Here is a 16279-nt window from a genome sequence, read left to right as displayed (position 1 = left end):
ATAAACTGAGTCAAACATAATGGCTAAATAAGTAATAAGTAAGTGCATGGCTAACCCTAACCCAAATCAACGTATAAGCCTATTCACTACTCACGAGTCTAGCATTGACCACTACTGCGAAATACAACAGCAACGCAATTCCAAAGGGATAAAAATGATGAAGCAAGAAAGAACAAATGGCAGGACTGTAAAATAACTTGCTAGATAACCCAATTCAGAGAACAGGAACATGGCCCAAAACGCTAGCTACAGTTGTTGCAAGCTGTAAAGACATATAGCTGTCGGCTAGCTTGTAAAAAGTCCCTCATAGTTTTGCAATCGAAATTCGCACCAATTGTACAATTCAAAATTTGCACGAATTCTACAATTCGAAATTCTAGTGAAATTCACCTAGTCGTTGTTGTCGTATGTTAGCCAAATACTGGATATTTACCACCCATAAAAATGTGCCACTGCCAAATGATTTCACGCTCCCAACTCACTCATTTACGTTGCACCAGAAAAGGTTTAGGGAAAACATGACATGGATTCAAGACAAATAGGTTTCGGTAAGCCAAATCGACTGGATTTGGAAAATGGACCGGCCGTGATTTGATATTTTCTGAGCTGCAGAAAGACCTAATAGCAGACACATCGAAATTGCCCGCATAATGATACAGTATGATCAAATATTGGGGAGGACATGTCCCATAATCATACAGTATGATCAAATATTGGGGGGGACGTGTCCCATAATCATACAGGGCGTGTTATAACGTTAATATTCATAAACTGGTTTCCACAAAGAACTCATTTCAGGCACAAGCTTTTGAAATGTTATGAACATGTTAAGAGTAAAAAAAACACAATTGTTCACTTTTTAGACATTACTTTTGTGATTAGTAATTCATTGGTTATTCTTTCTTAATTGGTCATAGTTCACAAGTAGTTCTCAATGAGGATATATTTATTTAGTAATAATCAAATACCTACCAAGGAACTACCTCCTACTAAATTCGCTATTACTTACTGCTTAGTTAATCTTGGTTCCATATTAGTTAATAGTATTAAATTCAGTGTTAATGTAGAACTACCTATTACTTCCTGCATAGCTACTCATTAACAACGGACCATTATTCTAAAGTGTTACCTTATTTTCTGCAGTCTGACTACAGTATGGTCATCTGCGTTGCCAATTCCAACTGTCTCCAAAATGTGCGTAGGCCTACGGGAGGGTCAGAGTTTGCGTGGGGGACCGCACATTCTCCCGTCAAGTTTGTTTTTTACAAATCACAGCCTTTGCGTGGAAAGGGGCGTACGCACATTTTCAGCCCCGTTTTGTGCGTACGCAAGCTTTATAAATGAGACCCCTGGTGATGTGTGACTGTGTTGCAGTGGTGCTGGGTCAGGATTGGGGAGTGACTTACACCCTCCATAGTGTCTGTGCCTTGAGAGGCTCATCAGTGGACCTGTCCTGCTCCTATACTTACCCCAGTGGTCACACAGTCACTGCAACATTCTGGTTTACCAAGTCTAATACTTAGGACCTGAGTCTGGACCCAGAGTATGCAGGTCGTGTGCAGTACCGTGGGGATAAGAAGAGTGAAGCAACCCTGACGATCACAGACCTGAGAGAGAGAGACGCTGCTGTATACATGTTTATGATTATAACAAACCAACAAGGAGGGAAATATACTGGTGAACCAGGAGTCACTCTCTCTGTTACAGGTACTACTACAGGTATACTATATGTGTTACTCTACTGTCTCTGTTTATTCTGAATGTTACTGTTTAGTTATTTTAAAACATTAATATAGAACCTTTATCAACCTCCTACAGTCTATCCCAGCTGTCTACAACAACTTTGTTCCTGATGTGGTCTAACTGCATCTCTAAGTGTGGAGCTCACAAGCCAACAGTAGCTGGAGTGTGTCACTCACTAGTCTCTGTTGTCACTGACAGGGGTGGTGCTGAACATTGTTCTGTACTGAGACTTCAACCTTGTGACCTGAGAACAGGGCTTGTATCACTGTTAGATGACTGCTGTTGTTTCTGACCCAAGGTCTTCAGGTGGAGGTGCCTCCTCTTCCCTTGAGATGGAAGACCCTGACCTGTAGCTCCACCTGTCCTCTGCCTGGTAACCCCTCCTACATCTTGTACAAGAATGGACAACATGTACAACAGGCTTCATCACAACAGCTCTCTGTCTCCAGTAACTCTCAGGACAGTTACTGATGTGCTGTAAAAGGCCATGAGGATCTCCCCTCTACTACAGTGTGTGAGTTTGGGTCAAACTGCTGTGTTACCACACATCACTACCATAATAACAACTCTTAATACAGTGTTTACGTTTCACAGCACCTCCAAATAGTATACCTTTTCACTTGGTTGCACTTTGATACTTTAAGATGCTGTAAAGCAGAACTGAAAATGAGTTTTAAGTTCATCACACCACAGAAGAATGTGTTGTTAACCACCCATCCAAATTAGAATGAAAAAAAACTCTGACAAGTATGTTAAATTAGGCTTTGAAATTGTGAGAAAATCAGCAGTCTTCTCTGCTTGATACTGGTTGGGCATGTTGCCAGCTGAGTAACAGAATGCAAGTTATATAAACTGTCTAGGATCTGACGTAGATAGGTGGCTGTGACGTCGATAGGTCGGGTTTTGGCTCTGCCTATACAAAACCTGAGCTACGGGGCGAAAACGGGTGAGAAACTGTTCAACGGTCTAACTCCACATTTCAGTGTGACGTTTTTGCGGTTTTCACAGGCTTTCGGCAAATCATTTCACACGTATATAAAGTACTGAGAAGCAAATCATGGACTTTGCTTTACAGCGTCTTTAAGAATTAATATTGTTGAAATGAAAGTGTCAGAATAAAAAACATAGCATCCTTCTTAGAAGCTTTGTGTCTCTGTGTTTCAGGTGTTTCAGGTCAGAACTGCTGGAGCGTGAATTACTCCACCAGGAGGGTGTGTGTCGTGAGTGGCTCATCAGTGGACATCTCCATCACCTACACACACCCTAATGACCATAAGATCACCAATACATTCTGGTTTAAAAAGAAAACAGTCAGTGACCTGGAAGAAGATTCTGAGTACACAGATCGTGTTAAATATTATGGAAACAAAGACAACCACCACATCCTGAGAATCTCAGACCTGAAAGAGACTGACTCAGCTGAGTACAAGTTCAAAATGATAACAGATAAAGATGGGAGGTATTCTGGCTCTCCTGGAGTGCAGCTGACTGTCACAGGTAATTCTACACAAACACATCAGATTAGCACCACAAACAGCACCTTCCAGCAGAACATGTATCTGTCTTGTTATCATCAGACATCAAGGTGGATATTGAACAGAGATCTGTAACTGAGGGAGATAAAGTCTTACTGACATGCAAGACCAAGTGTTCGGTGAGTCTCAACGCTTCCTGGTTCAGGAACGGACAACTGGTGACCAACAGAAATACCCAACAGAAGCTCCTGTACCTGGACCCAGTCAGCAGTGAGGATGCAGGCAGATACTCCTGTGCTGTGACAGAACACCAGCATTTCCACTCTCCTGAAGAGACTCTCAATGTCACGTGTAAGACTCAGACCCCCACAGTTTATAAATGACCTCAGTCAACCCTGTCTTCTACTTCCAGCTGTTCTACTCTACATTGCCCCAGATAAACCAAGGAATCTATCAGTGTCAGTCAGTCCCTCTGGTGAAGTAGTGGAGGGCAGTTCAGTGACTCTGACCTGCAGCAGTGATGCTAACCCACCAGTGCAGACATATACCTGGCACAAGGAGAATATCACCTCATCTAAGTTATCTGGACAGAGCTACACCATCACTAACATCAGATCTGAGGACAGTGGAGGATACTACTGTCAGGCTGGGAATACAGTAGGCATGATCTTTAATGCTGTTTTATACATACTCTTTAGACGTAATCAAACTTTACTTAATCTAACGTGAGAAAAAGAGTTCAGTACAATATATAGGTTAAATCATTCTAGGAAACAAAAATGTCAATGAATGAAATTTAATGTGTTTGTTTTTATTGTATGAGCTGGTGTCTGAGCTGGTGTTATTGTCTCTGCAGCAGTCTGAGCTGGTGTTATTGTCTCTGCAGCAGTGTCTCCTTGGTCTCCTGTGCTGCTACTGCTGGTGTCTGGCCTGGCTGGTGGAGGTATTTTAGTCCTCCTCTGCTGCACACTGAAGAGGTCAGCATCTCCTGGCATCACAGGCACAGGTCACACTAGACAGGAAGACATCATGGATGTAGTACCATGTAGTTCATGTAGCGAGGGTCTTGTCTTGGTGACACAGTATGTGTAAAAGCAGTCAGTGTCGTGACCAGACCACTAGAGGTCCCTAGACAGCTAAATTCACTCTGATCCTCTCTCCAGGAGATCCAACACAGGAACTGATGTCACAAGGGCTGGTCAGGTGAGTTGTGAAGGTAACAAGGGCTGTTCGGTCCTCATATTGTCTATCAGGATGTCTCCAGCTGTATTAACTGCTGACTGCATCTCCACCAGATCCCTCTCTCTCCTCAGACAGTCCAAGCTGACCCGAGCAGTGACACATACACAGCTCTGAACTTGAAGAACATGTCACCCGACTATGACACACTTCCTGTGAGTCTCCTGTCATCACACACTCTTTAGGTTGAGCTGAGATCAAAATTCCCTGTGTTCTACAGTAGCACCTCAGTGGGAGGGCCTGTTACCTGTGTGTGTGTGTGTGTGTGTGTGTGTGTGTATGGTGTTTGTGTGTGGTGTGTGTGTGTGTGTGCGTGTGCGTGCGCCAGAATGTGAGAGACTCCTCCAGCGATGCATACTCTTCTCTGGACATGAGGTCCCAGGTCTTCTGACTACGACACACTGGCTGTAAGTCCTTCATCTGTTACTGTGTTTGGGTTCAGGAGAGAAGGACATGGTTGCTTTGGGGTTCTGCAAGGAATTAAGGAAACTGTGATTTGTTTTTCATTGTTGTGTTCTGTTTATGCCTGTGTTGGTGTATATGTGTTTCAGAGTTTGAGAAGGACTGGAACAGAGATCTAGAACACTGTATTTGGAACAAAGAGATATGACCATAGATATATATAATGACTTAAGTATGCAGTGGCATAACAACATTTCTGACGTTGATAACAAACCAAACCGTTTAAAAATCGGTTGGAAATTGAGCAAGTTATGGTCATTTAAAAAGTACATGTAGCATCAACACAACGTTATAGGTGAGCGAGTTGACTGTAGCAAGATGGCCGCCATGTACGGATATCGACTCCGTTGTCCGGCAACGCGGACGAGACATCTAGTGTTTATATGTATCTATGGTCTGTCGCTGGAGGAACACTGGTAAAGTTCTATTTTATCTGGTTTGTTACCAGAGGGATTACTATACAGATCACTTGTATTGGGTTGTTAGTGATAGGGCGTGTGCCCAACGCGCTGCAAGTCAGCCCTACCACACATAGTTCACCCATCCCTAGTAATACTTCCAACAACATGTATAATAAACATACATACAACTGTAAGTTGTTCATCATTTGGACACCTTCTGTCAAGGTGTTACATTAATGGTCAGATAATCCAGAATCAGAATCGGAATGGGATTTATTCGCCATGAAAGTTTGCACAGACAAGGAATTTACTTTGTCAGGAAGGTGCATACAATAAACCTATAGGAACCTAAAATTTAAATATGTGGACTATCTATACTAAGGGTACATAAACTAGCAGTACTAAGTGGAATTAAATTTAAATAAAATAAATAAATTTAAATGTACAATCAAATAAAATATAAGTTGCCATATTACAATATAAAAATACAAATATTACAAAAAGTACAAATGTACAAGATACAAAAGGTTACAAGTCAGTCTCTCTATCCTCTCTGCTACACACCAACTGTTGACCACATCCGATGACCACATAAAGGTGGATGGATAGTGTCTTATCATTAGTTCTTATCACTTCAGAATTGAAAGTGAAAGAAACTTCACTTCATCATTTAAGACATAAACTTGGACGGTTTAAATATAGTAATCAGTAGTACTAAAATAGCCATTACTCTGGACTGGATTTCAAATAAAATCCATTACATGTTGAAAACTGAGGAGGCAATATCATATCCTTTGTTTATAATCTGTGTACAATTTTGCAAGATTATATTATTACTTTCACCTTGGCAATGACTATGTTGGCTGCTTGTGGCACCAGCTCCTGCTGAACCTGGCAGGTCAATGCTGAACCTGTTCTACCAGTCAGTTGTGGCAGGTGTTATCTTTTATGCGGTTGTCTGCTGGGGTAGCAGCATCAGACTGGCAGATTGCAACAGACTGAACAACTTTATAAGAAGAGCAGGCTCTGTTTAAGAGGCCAGCCCTGACTGTCAAAGAGGTGGCAGAGAGGAGAATGTTGGCCAAACGATTATGAACAACGCCTCACACCCACTACACTAAACATTTTATCAGAACATAGGAGCACTTTTCAGTTACAGTTACACTTAGTTCTGATCTGACTTTTAGAAGCAGACATTCTAAAGAGGATATACAGGTGCCATGCTCTTTGAATACAGTTGAAGCCAATACTGTGAATACTGTGCATACCTGTGAAATTTTTATTATTATTATCAAAATTTAAGATAAGGTTAGTGCTCGGCAACCCCATACAAGTCGACCTAGCCATAGCCTCCCAGCCCCTCCACAGACGGATCAGCACAAAACACCCCCAAAACAAACATCGCCATCTCACCAAACACAGTACAACAACCAAAACACAAAGGACAAGCCCCCAAATGTGTTACGGCCCTCTGGCTTAACTGTTTGGCAGGGCAACGACAGGGAACATGACAGAATACAATATAGTGGTTTTACATTTTTGTGAATTTTGAATGAGTGACAGGAGAAGAGAAGGGAGACAAGACCACAGCACAGAACCATACAGATACGGACAGGCATAAGTACATACAGAAACGGGTGTAACAGTAAGGTATAATGTATACATTATGGACACGTAGGGAAACCTATCTTGGCTCCAAGCCACCACATCACATTATACACTGATCAACAATGTCACAATGCACACAAGTACATATATTATACATACAAAGTCATGTAAGGCATGGCTGAAAGCAAACCAAAACTGTACCCTGTAAATGTCTGAGCGTGAATGAGTTTTCAATCAGTACAATTGCATTGTGTACCTTTCGAATTTGTTTTTAGAATGAGTGTGTTCTGAATATGTGTATTTTTCTATTCTGTATTTTTAAAATTGTATATTGTTTTTATTATGTGCTTGTAGAAAGGCCCATCCAGGGACAGGAGTTGAAAATTAGCACTTGCTACATACTCTATGTGCATCACATCAGCTGCAAACTTTGCTCTGTAGCTATGTTTAACTGCATTGTCCCTGTCAAATAAACTAATAAATAGATAACATAATTTCCTTTCTGCGATTAAGTTGTGTTCTGTCGGTCACAACGCTCCAGAGCCTGAGTAGATTAATTCTCTACAGTTTCCGTGGTGCCTTACTTTTTTGTTGGAGATGATATGTAATCATCAGCTGCCTGCACAATTTGAGTAACAGCCTCCAACACTTGTACATCTGCTTCATTGTTTGTCTTTATCTCTTCATGGTAGTTATTCACTGGCAGGATGCAGTTCATGGGGATCCCCAGCTCATTGCTGCAGGTCTCCATCTGAGAGCAATCAGAACCATACAGGGTTTTATAATGACCGTTGTTGCCGTTAGTGTTGAGTTCATATGTAAAAGTACACAAACTACACAAGCCATATAATTCATTACATTAACAATACAAATCAATTATCAGACCTTTGAGTCTCCGCAGTTGCCTCAAGCGTGGAAAAGCAGCGTTAATGTTAATTCTGCGTTTAGTTTTGACATATTATCATTAACTGATAAAGACAACTAGCCTGTAAAAAGAAATCACTTGAATTTTTTATATTTGAGCTGTGCACTGTGTTATTGTATATATTTTTAGATAAGTAGTGTTGTGGGATTTGATTATGGTGTAGGCTAGGTCACCAAGGTCAGGAAGTTAAGGCCTAATACTGTATGGCAGACCAGACTACGCAGTTACTAAACTGTTGTGGCGCAGTTAATAAGACTCCTCTTTTAAACTGGTTTTAGCCAGAACATGTGAAATTATGCAGAAAGTGAAGGTTGGCAAGATTACGATGAGATAGAAATCTGGATCTGTTGTCGCAATGCTTCCCGTTGTTGAAAATAATTCTCACTTTAAGCCAGTATAAGGAGTTGTTGACGGGACCTTTGTCTGAACATTTAGCAGGGAGGCAGAGGTTTGGGCCTTCCAGTAGAAGAGATAAGTTGTCAACATTTTGGAGCCAGCGAGTTACGTAGGCTCTTCAAAACCTTCTAAAAGGTTCTAGAAGGTTGTGAAATACTCTCACCCAGGGCGGGGGTGGGAGATATCCTCATTTCAGACTATTAAGGCAGATTTTGGGGCATTGTGAAGTGTCTTCCGTCGTATGTGTCTTGTGAATGCATTGTGCCTTGCTAATAAACCATCCAAGCTACGTTGAGCTACTGAACAACCTGGTCTTCGCCTGAGTTCTCTACCATTTCCGAATAGAAGCTGTTTTTCCCTCTACAGTAGCTGGAGCAGCCTATGTTGCGGAACTTGCTGGATTGTATGTGTAATGTGAAAATAAATTAAGTTATCTGATGGTGGGTGAGCATCTCACTCTGTGCATCTCAATCGGTCTCTCCCATATATTTGCTGTCTACCGCCAACTGTCTCGGTCAAAAAAACAACTGTATTAAAAAAGTGAAAGAAATCTTATTCAGATCTAAACTTATTCAGGTCTTCGTATTGTGAGGATTGCATTCATGCATTTGAATCAGATCTGACAGGATGTCCATTTTAGTGAAAGCCACACACTGCATACAATTATGTTACAACTAAAGCAAGTTGTCATCTGTTTAATGACTGTGTACCTCATGACCTTCTAGAATAAAGCCTGTGATGGAGAACGGATTATGTCATTTGTGCACACCCCCCTTTGACTATTGAATTTGAAATACAAGCATTCATTTTCATTTTGAATGTGTGTAATGTATGTAATGTGTTTCAAGCTACTATAAAAACAAAAACTGTATTTTAAGCAGACAATTAAATAACTACATTGTTTTTACGTATATCGCATGTTCGTACATGAATGTAAACACATTAAACCTTTAATAATATTTTTTACATTAAATGACTATGGTCAGACACAAGTCAATTTCACCTCAGTGGCTGGTCAAATTTAAGTGCAAAAAGGGATTAAAAAGAGTTAAAACTCTGTTATAACTCCTAACGTACTGAAACCTCCAGAGGCTCTTTCTACTTTCAGTGGATGTATGAGTGCAGTAATGCCTCATGAGAGGTGTTTTTTCTTCTGCTGAAGGTGCCATATGTAGTCATTGGCAACCTCTACAATCTTAGTCATAGCCTCCAACACCAGGACATCCATGTCATTGTTCGGCTGTGTCTCTTCATGGTAGTTCTTCACTGGCAGGATGCAGGTCATTGGAACACCCAGCATATTGCTGCAGGTCTCCATCTGGAAGGAAATAAACCAGAAAGGGCTTGGCAATGACCAAAGTAGTTACCTATTTATATTTAGTTTGTGAGTCCACACAGAGGAAAACGTCACAGTCATTTAAATTTGGTGTACCGTATGTTTGATATGCTTGCTTCGGTAGATATTTTTCAAATCACTTGCCACTTCTGGACAAGCAGTGTCTACCATGGTCAGGACAACAATTTGAGGAATTCCTATAATTAGATGAGTGTTTGATGTTACAAACAGCCGTGTTCGGCATCCAGAGAATCATAAAGAGTTTCTGATGTTCACTTACCCAAAAGGCTGGCCTTTTCCCTGACATTTCTCATCTTGTCTGTAGTCTCCTTTGACATCAGAGACATTTTGTCTGCAGACACAACACTCACCAGACAGTGAACTTTGTCACTTAGTTTTGGATCCTTGATGTATTCTGGCTTTGAATTTGTCAAAAATACATTGGGGTTAAACTGTAACAACAAAATAGAAGAAATTGAGTTAGGTATTAACAGGAATTTTTACTGAATGAAAAAGTAAATTAAAGTAAACGCCTCGTGAGAGCCATTTCCTTTTATGAAGGCCTACTGTGGGTGGCAGTATAGCAAGTTGTAGGCATATTGGTGGGGTCAACCAGATGTGCTTGATTGGGGAAGCGTACTACTGTAGTTTTTGACAATGTCAACCGTATGATACCATGAAAAGCTGTAAGAATTTGCCTATACTGATTATGATTAGTGAACAGCTTTGAAACTCCAAAGATATATAAAAAAATTATGTATGAATAGGCCAATGTATTTCTAACTGCCAAATGCGGGTTAAATTCATTTTGGCGGGTGTTAATAAAAACTCACTAGCCTGTTTGGCCGGTGATACATGAGACATTACATGAATGATACATAAGGCTCTGTTCTCGGCATGGTTCTCGGTCATTTATCCCCCTGGCAGTACTTTCTAAGTTTCCCAGGAACAGTGTGCCGTAATGCTACGTGATAACATTTTGTACGCCCACTGGCTGCTCGCAGTTTGAAGTGAAACCAGCACGAGAAACCCTGGAAAACGAACGGAGCGTCCACCAGAAAACACAAGGAAGAAGTCAAACGAAGCATAGAGGATCATAGGAGGTAATAAGAGCTAGCTAGAGAGTAGTAAAGTAAAAAGTTAACTTAATGCGGCGGTGGTTAGGACAAACTTATGGGGGCGAGAAGAGGAACAAAGCAGGGGATGAGGATAGCACTAATTGAGAAACGTAAAGCAATGGATCTCACAAGCTGCAAAATGGGCAGTGCACTAGTCAACATAGAGTGAGTACCATGGTCCCAGGTTGCCTATGAATAACAATGCTAATATAGTGCATGTTTTTATGCGCTCAGGTTTGGTGTATGCTACCTCATAGCCTTCTGGGATATGACCTTTGAGTGCACTGATGATGTCGTCAATGTGCACCCCTCTGGATTCCTCTGGCTCCAGACCCATGATATCGTTGAATACGAAAGGTAAACGTCCTTCTCCCTCTTTAATGTAATGTGTTTCATACTACAACAGCAAATAAACTCCTTTCAGATTACTTGTATTCATGGTTTAGATTAATAATTTACTAAACTGTAATTGCGTTCATCATAGAGTATTATATTAATATATACATTCAGGATTACTTACTTTATTGGTAAAGCTGAACCTGGAAAGAGCATCTACCAGCACACTCGTGACCACACGGCCAGCAAAGACACTTTTGACTGAGTTGATGAAGCTGGACTTTCCTGCCCCAATAGGTCCACACAGCAGGATTCTGATCCCCAATTCAGGATCATTCAGCGAGAATGTTTTTAGTTTCTCCACCATCTGGTCTCTATTACTGTAAGAAAAAGATTTGTTTCACAAATCAATATGCTATGTAATATTTATTTCAGAATTTGACACAGTTTGTGCAAGTACAATACAGTTTCTTGCCCATGTATATATATGTATTTTTATCAGTGCTCACGTCCAGACCGTTTCTCTCCAAAATTTTTGAAGAGCTGTGTTGTAAAAAAACAGTAGAATTATTAGTTGAATAGAATATATTGGCTGTCATGTGGATGGTTTGGGGTTTACCAAGGTATCAGTATATATAAGAAACTCTTTTATAAGGCAAACACAGAAACAGTTACCAGGAATTTTCTTTTGCATATTGCAGGCCTACCGGGCCCAGGCACAGGGGCCCATGAGTTCAGGGGCTCCCTAACCCAGAGCCTCTGCGTGACGTCGCTGTTATTAACCTGATATGTACTAGTGTATTGATATGATAAGACACAATGCGCCATAGCCGGTATATGCTAGACTTAAGTCATTAATGTCTTTAACAGGGCCCCAAAAGTCCTACTGATTAAACTAAAAAATAGCCCAAACATTCACTTTGAAGATGTCACAAGAAAGAAACCATCACGATACCTTTGAAGTGAGTGTTTATCCCCTCAGTTTATCTATAGGACTTTAGAGGGGACTTTAGAGAAGCAATTGTAAAACAATAGCATTAGAGCTGTGTCTAAGCACCAGTAGCGATTTCTTTAAGACTGCAAGGAAAGCTCAGCTTCCCCTAACATTTCAAAAAGTTAATGGTAAAATATTTACTATTGTGTTAACATTTTAAATGACATGAAATTGACACATCCGGGCCTAGGGGCCCGTGGTTTCTTAATCCTTCCATGATTGCAGGTATTCCACACCTTGTATTTCTCACGCTGAGAAGTCAACACCAACCAAGTGGTCCTGCTAACGTTCTAAACAGTAATGGGGGGGGGGGGCTTTGTACACAGCAACATTTTTGGCCCCACCAAATCTCACTCCAAGGTTTTTTGAAAGTTGGCAGCCCTGGACCCAACTGAATGTGAACTGAAAGGCATGCGTCTTTTCAACACCTGGATCTTAAAAATCTATGATATTACGTGACATGGCAATATTAAACACATTTTGTTAAAGCTTTAAAAAAGGGATAGGCTATAACTGACTCCTTTTCAGTATAAAGTAAAACTGCTAACAATGTATTTTAGGATAGAACTATTAAACAGACAGGGAAGAAGACGAGGGAGAAAGAGAATGTTGAATAAGTAGAGTGAGTACAGTGCATTAAAGCTGTTTTATTTAGAGAACAGAAATGTTATACTTAGTATAGTATACTATATACCGTATTTCTTCGATGAAACGCCGCCCTCAAATAAATGCCGCCCTTGAATAAACGCTGAACCAAAATGTTTTATTTTTGTAATAAATACTGTAGTGTTTAATCAAAGAAATACGGTACTATAATATAATGGAAAACATATTTTTAAACACTTGAATTGAATACTTAAAAACACAGTAAAGCTGTCCCACTTTGACAGTAAACGTTTCTCACTTTACCAATGTCACATAATCAAATGTGGGGTTTGGTCCAAGATTCAAAGAAGGTCGTGCTTCCTGTGTTTGGTCTTTCAGGTTTTTTCCTTATTAATAGTTTAAAGGAGCCTTTAAGCTTTTCTTTAAATGGCAACGTGTTCATGGCAAATAACTGACGTACAAAGCTATTTTTCTGAAAGTATCCCACTTAACCTGTATTCTCCCTAAATGGTAAATAACAACTGTAATCGTCTCTTACCTGCAGAGGAAGGAAACCAATAATTCAAAGCAGATGCCATGTCTACCTATTTATGGGTACAACAGTTTGACAAATTAAAAAGCATCTATCGTTGTGATGGGGGTGGTGGGGGTGTTGACCCTTTACTTCCCATGTTGACTGTATTGCAGGGGAGGTTAATACAACAACTTCAACATATGGCATGTGGAATTTATTTATGTCAAAAGCCACATATTCAAAGAAACATATCATTCATGAATAATAAAAACATTTCACCTGCACTGCACTTCCACTGCACTTTCGAATATACAGGCATTCAACACTGTAGTCTCAGAGCTTGCTTTTGTCTACCAACTTAGTTTTTTTTAATTTTGCACAGCATTACATACAATCTATGTCTATTCAATAAAGAACACATATCAACTTTTCTAAATGTTGAAACATCTAATGTAGCAGTTTAAGCAGTCTACCTAATGTACAAGTCCATGTATTATGGAGAAAGAGTTTACAGAAGAGATTTCAATAACAGTAGAAGCAGAAAAGACTTACCCTCTTGGATGTCTAACAGATAAGCAGGGGTGTGACTGGACATGATATATATGCAGATACCCAACCCAGATACCAGTTACTTTCACTTTCCCCGTGTGCCACCGGTATGCCACAGGTGAGCATGCCAGCAGTACGTCACGTTGTCTGAGGCAGGGGCGGATTTACATTTAGTCAAACTTGTCATTGCCTTGGGCCCCAAGCTAACAAGAACCCGATTTTCGTGTTGGGCAGGGTACAAACCTTTAAGTATGATCAGATTGCCATCTCGGTAGGCACTGCATAATTACCGTATGGACAATTAACTGTTTTGTTCTGTCCATTTCTAGAATGCCACTGTTGTTAAACACCAGGGAGGGGGAAGATAGGTGAAAGTAAAAGAGGTCAACTTGATGTAAAGTAAATAGGCTGATTTACATGAACTAGGTAATGAAGATGTACAAACAACAAGAACGCCTTAAGTTAAATATGTACTAGTATCTCTTCTAAAATTATTTATATCTATGACACGGAAGTGAATGTAGCTTATTGGTGACATTTATATCACTTTTCCCTCTCCCCCATGGGTGTGTCTGAGGGCATGTGTGGTGTGTATGCTGAAATGTCCCTCTGTATGTCCATACGTACATACAGCTATCAATGTGACAGTTGAGTCCTTAGGTACACGACTGTCCCACCCAGAGTTTGAGATGTCTTTCACAAGTAACCTGAATGAGAGACAGGCGAGGAAGAGGGGGGGAACAAATGGGTCATGAAGATATACAAACCAGCAGAACAACTTCAATTAGATATGTTCTGGAATCTGTTGTACTATTACTTGTATTTATGACAGGAAAGTGAATGTGGCTCAATGGAGACATTCAATTGGTCAATTCATCCCTAGCATTTGTATTAATTCAACCATATAATACCTGAACGGCATACTCACTTGGGCAAACGGTACGTGTGAACAATGTTATTAGATAACAAATAATAACTTTCCAGACTACAGTTGTCCACATGTTCTTAGGTGGCAAGCAAGAGATCCATTTAGGCAAACATGATGGCATTCAGTCTATTGACATTGTAGCAGAGAGTCAACAGACAAAGCATGGTACCATCCACACTACCATCCACACCTTGCTCCTACCCCCAACAAGGGAAGGGTCTTTCCCCCTTTGTCCTTATCTCCCAGAGCAGGAACTTCAAAGGTCCTGACCCAGCATGGGGTCAGGAACAGAGCCCACATGGTCTCACAGTATCAGACAAAGAATTATAAGGAGGAACTTTCTTGTGTGGATTGACAAACATTCTCAAGGACTACATGGCTCATGGACACTAATTCAATGACAGTAGTCGATGTGTTATCATGTGTGTTTTTCTCATTTACCTAGAACGTTGTTTAATTGATGTTTGATTATAACTCCCCTTCTGGTATAGTTAAGTCAGTCAATCTTGGTATCAAAATAATTGTATCATACTAACAAAACCAGTTATGAACGTTGTTTTGTTATATTCTGAAGTTTTAAGCATTCCATGGACATTTGAGATAACGGAACTCAAGACTAAAAGCCACTTCATACCTCTGGGCAGATCCCAGGACGACGCTCAGGTGGAAGTAACTGACCAATGAGAGAGGTCACCTTCACATGGATAACCCCCTGTTCTTTGGAGTATAAAACCCCCAAACGTACAATCACCCCTGCTTGTTCGTAGGATTAACTGGAGGTGCACTCTCTAGTCTATTCCTCATAACCTGCACATTCACTGAGCGCCCGGAACTTTGACGAGAGATTCTCTATTCGTTGGACATAACGAACCATTGACTCAGTTCTTCAAACCGACAAAAGTAACTGCGATTTGCAATATTTCTTACTTGTGACATATTGGCATGACGTGATTTAATTGTTGATGTTTGATTGTATTTTACAAATGATTTAACCTAACCATCGTTAGGTCAGTTGCCATCGATCGTCCATTGTTACTATAGAGGCCTCTTCCTCTCTACCTCTTCCTCACCTTCTTCCCCCTCCCTCTCCACACGCGCTCTACGCAGCCATTGTGTAGTGCGCTCTCATTAGAATTTAGGCCTACTGTACTGCTTTAGCCCAACTAACCCATAACGTATCTGGTATGTGTTCACTATAATTACATTCTCCTAAATAAATCATTGTGTATATTACTCGCCCATCTCTCGTTATATGATCTGCTCTACTTTCATATAATTCACTACTTAAGATTAGACTGATTATTACGAGTGCTATTATTCAATATTATTAAACAAGGTTTCCTCTGTCCCTTTCACGAATCAGAGGTGGTGCCCCCAAGAACTACTATACTTTATTATAAATTAAGTATTGCTAATCTTAGACGTGAAACCACGCTACAACATGTTAATCCCTATACAAACAGTATGAGCACTGTAGGGACATCACCATTAGCTAGCTGCAAGGACAGATTAAAAGCAGTGTTGAGGCCATTCCGACCAATCACCCTTCTTCAAGTGTTGTTCCTCCTATTCGTGGCCCACGTGGGCATTGAACTCCTGGGCAGTTCCTGACTTGGCCTGACTCTCCAGCCTGACAACTTGAAGCAAGA

At 40.5% G+C, this 16279-nt stretch overlaps 1 protein-coding gene and 1 pseudogene across 1 annotated transcript; one reads left to right on the top strand and one right to left on the bottom strand.

The window, feature by feature from the left end:
* Positions 1–1340: 1340 nt before the first annotated feature.
* Positions 1341–5038, top strand: LOC146300812 (sialoadhesin-like; annotated as a pseudogene).
* A 3804-nt stretch (positions 5039–8842) lies between these two features.
* Positions 8843–13436, bottom strand: LOC146300811 (interferon-induced protein 44-like). Its single transcript, XM_084706461.1, has 7 exons — positions 13178–13436; positions 11549–11582; positions 11224–11419; positions 10954–11100; positions 9866–10037; positions 9682–9782; positions 8843–9567 (listed from the first exon to the last, which is right to left on the bottom strand). The coding sequence occupies exons 1-7, from the start codon at positions 13215–13217 to the stop codon at positions 9382–9384; spliced, it is 876 nt and encodes a 291-aa protein (XP_084562587.1). The 5' UTR covers positions 13218–13436; the 3' UTR covers positions 8843–9381.
* Between the last annotated feature and the right edge of the window lie 2843 nt (positions 13437–16279).

The sequence above is a fragment of the Hypomesus nipponensis genome, chromosome 2 (genome assembly GCF_054491055.1).
Source record: "Hypomesus nipponensis isolate SF chromosome 2, ASM5449105v1, whole genome shotgun sequence".
In the NCBI taxonomy this organism is placed as follows: Eukaryota; Metazoa; Chordata; class Actinopteri; order Osmeriformes; family Osmeridae; genus Hypomesus; species Hypomesus nipponensis.
The sequence above is the reverse complement of the archived record's forward strand: the minus strand, read 5'-3'. Positions and strand labels throughout refer to the sequence as shown.

Coding starts and splice junctions, on each gene's coding strand:
- LOC146300811 (XM_084706461.1), bottom strand. CDS start 13,217: ATGGCATCTGCTTTGAATTATTGGTTTCCTTCCTCTGCAG. Junction 11,420..11,548: donor TGGAGAGAAACGGTCTGGAC/GTGAGCACTGAT, acceptor TTTTTCTTACAG/TAATAGAGACCAGATGGTGG. Junction 9,783..9,865: donor GGAAAAGGCCAGCCTTTTGG/GTAAGTGAACAT, acceptor ATCTAATTATAG/GAATTCCTCAAATTGTTGTC.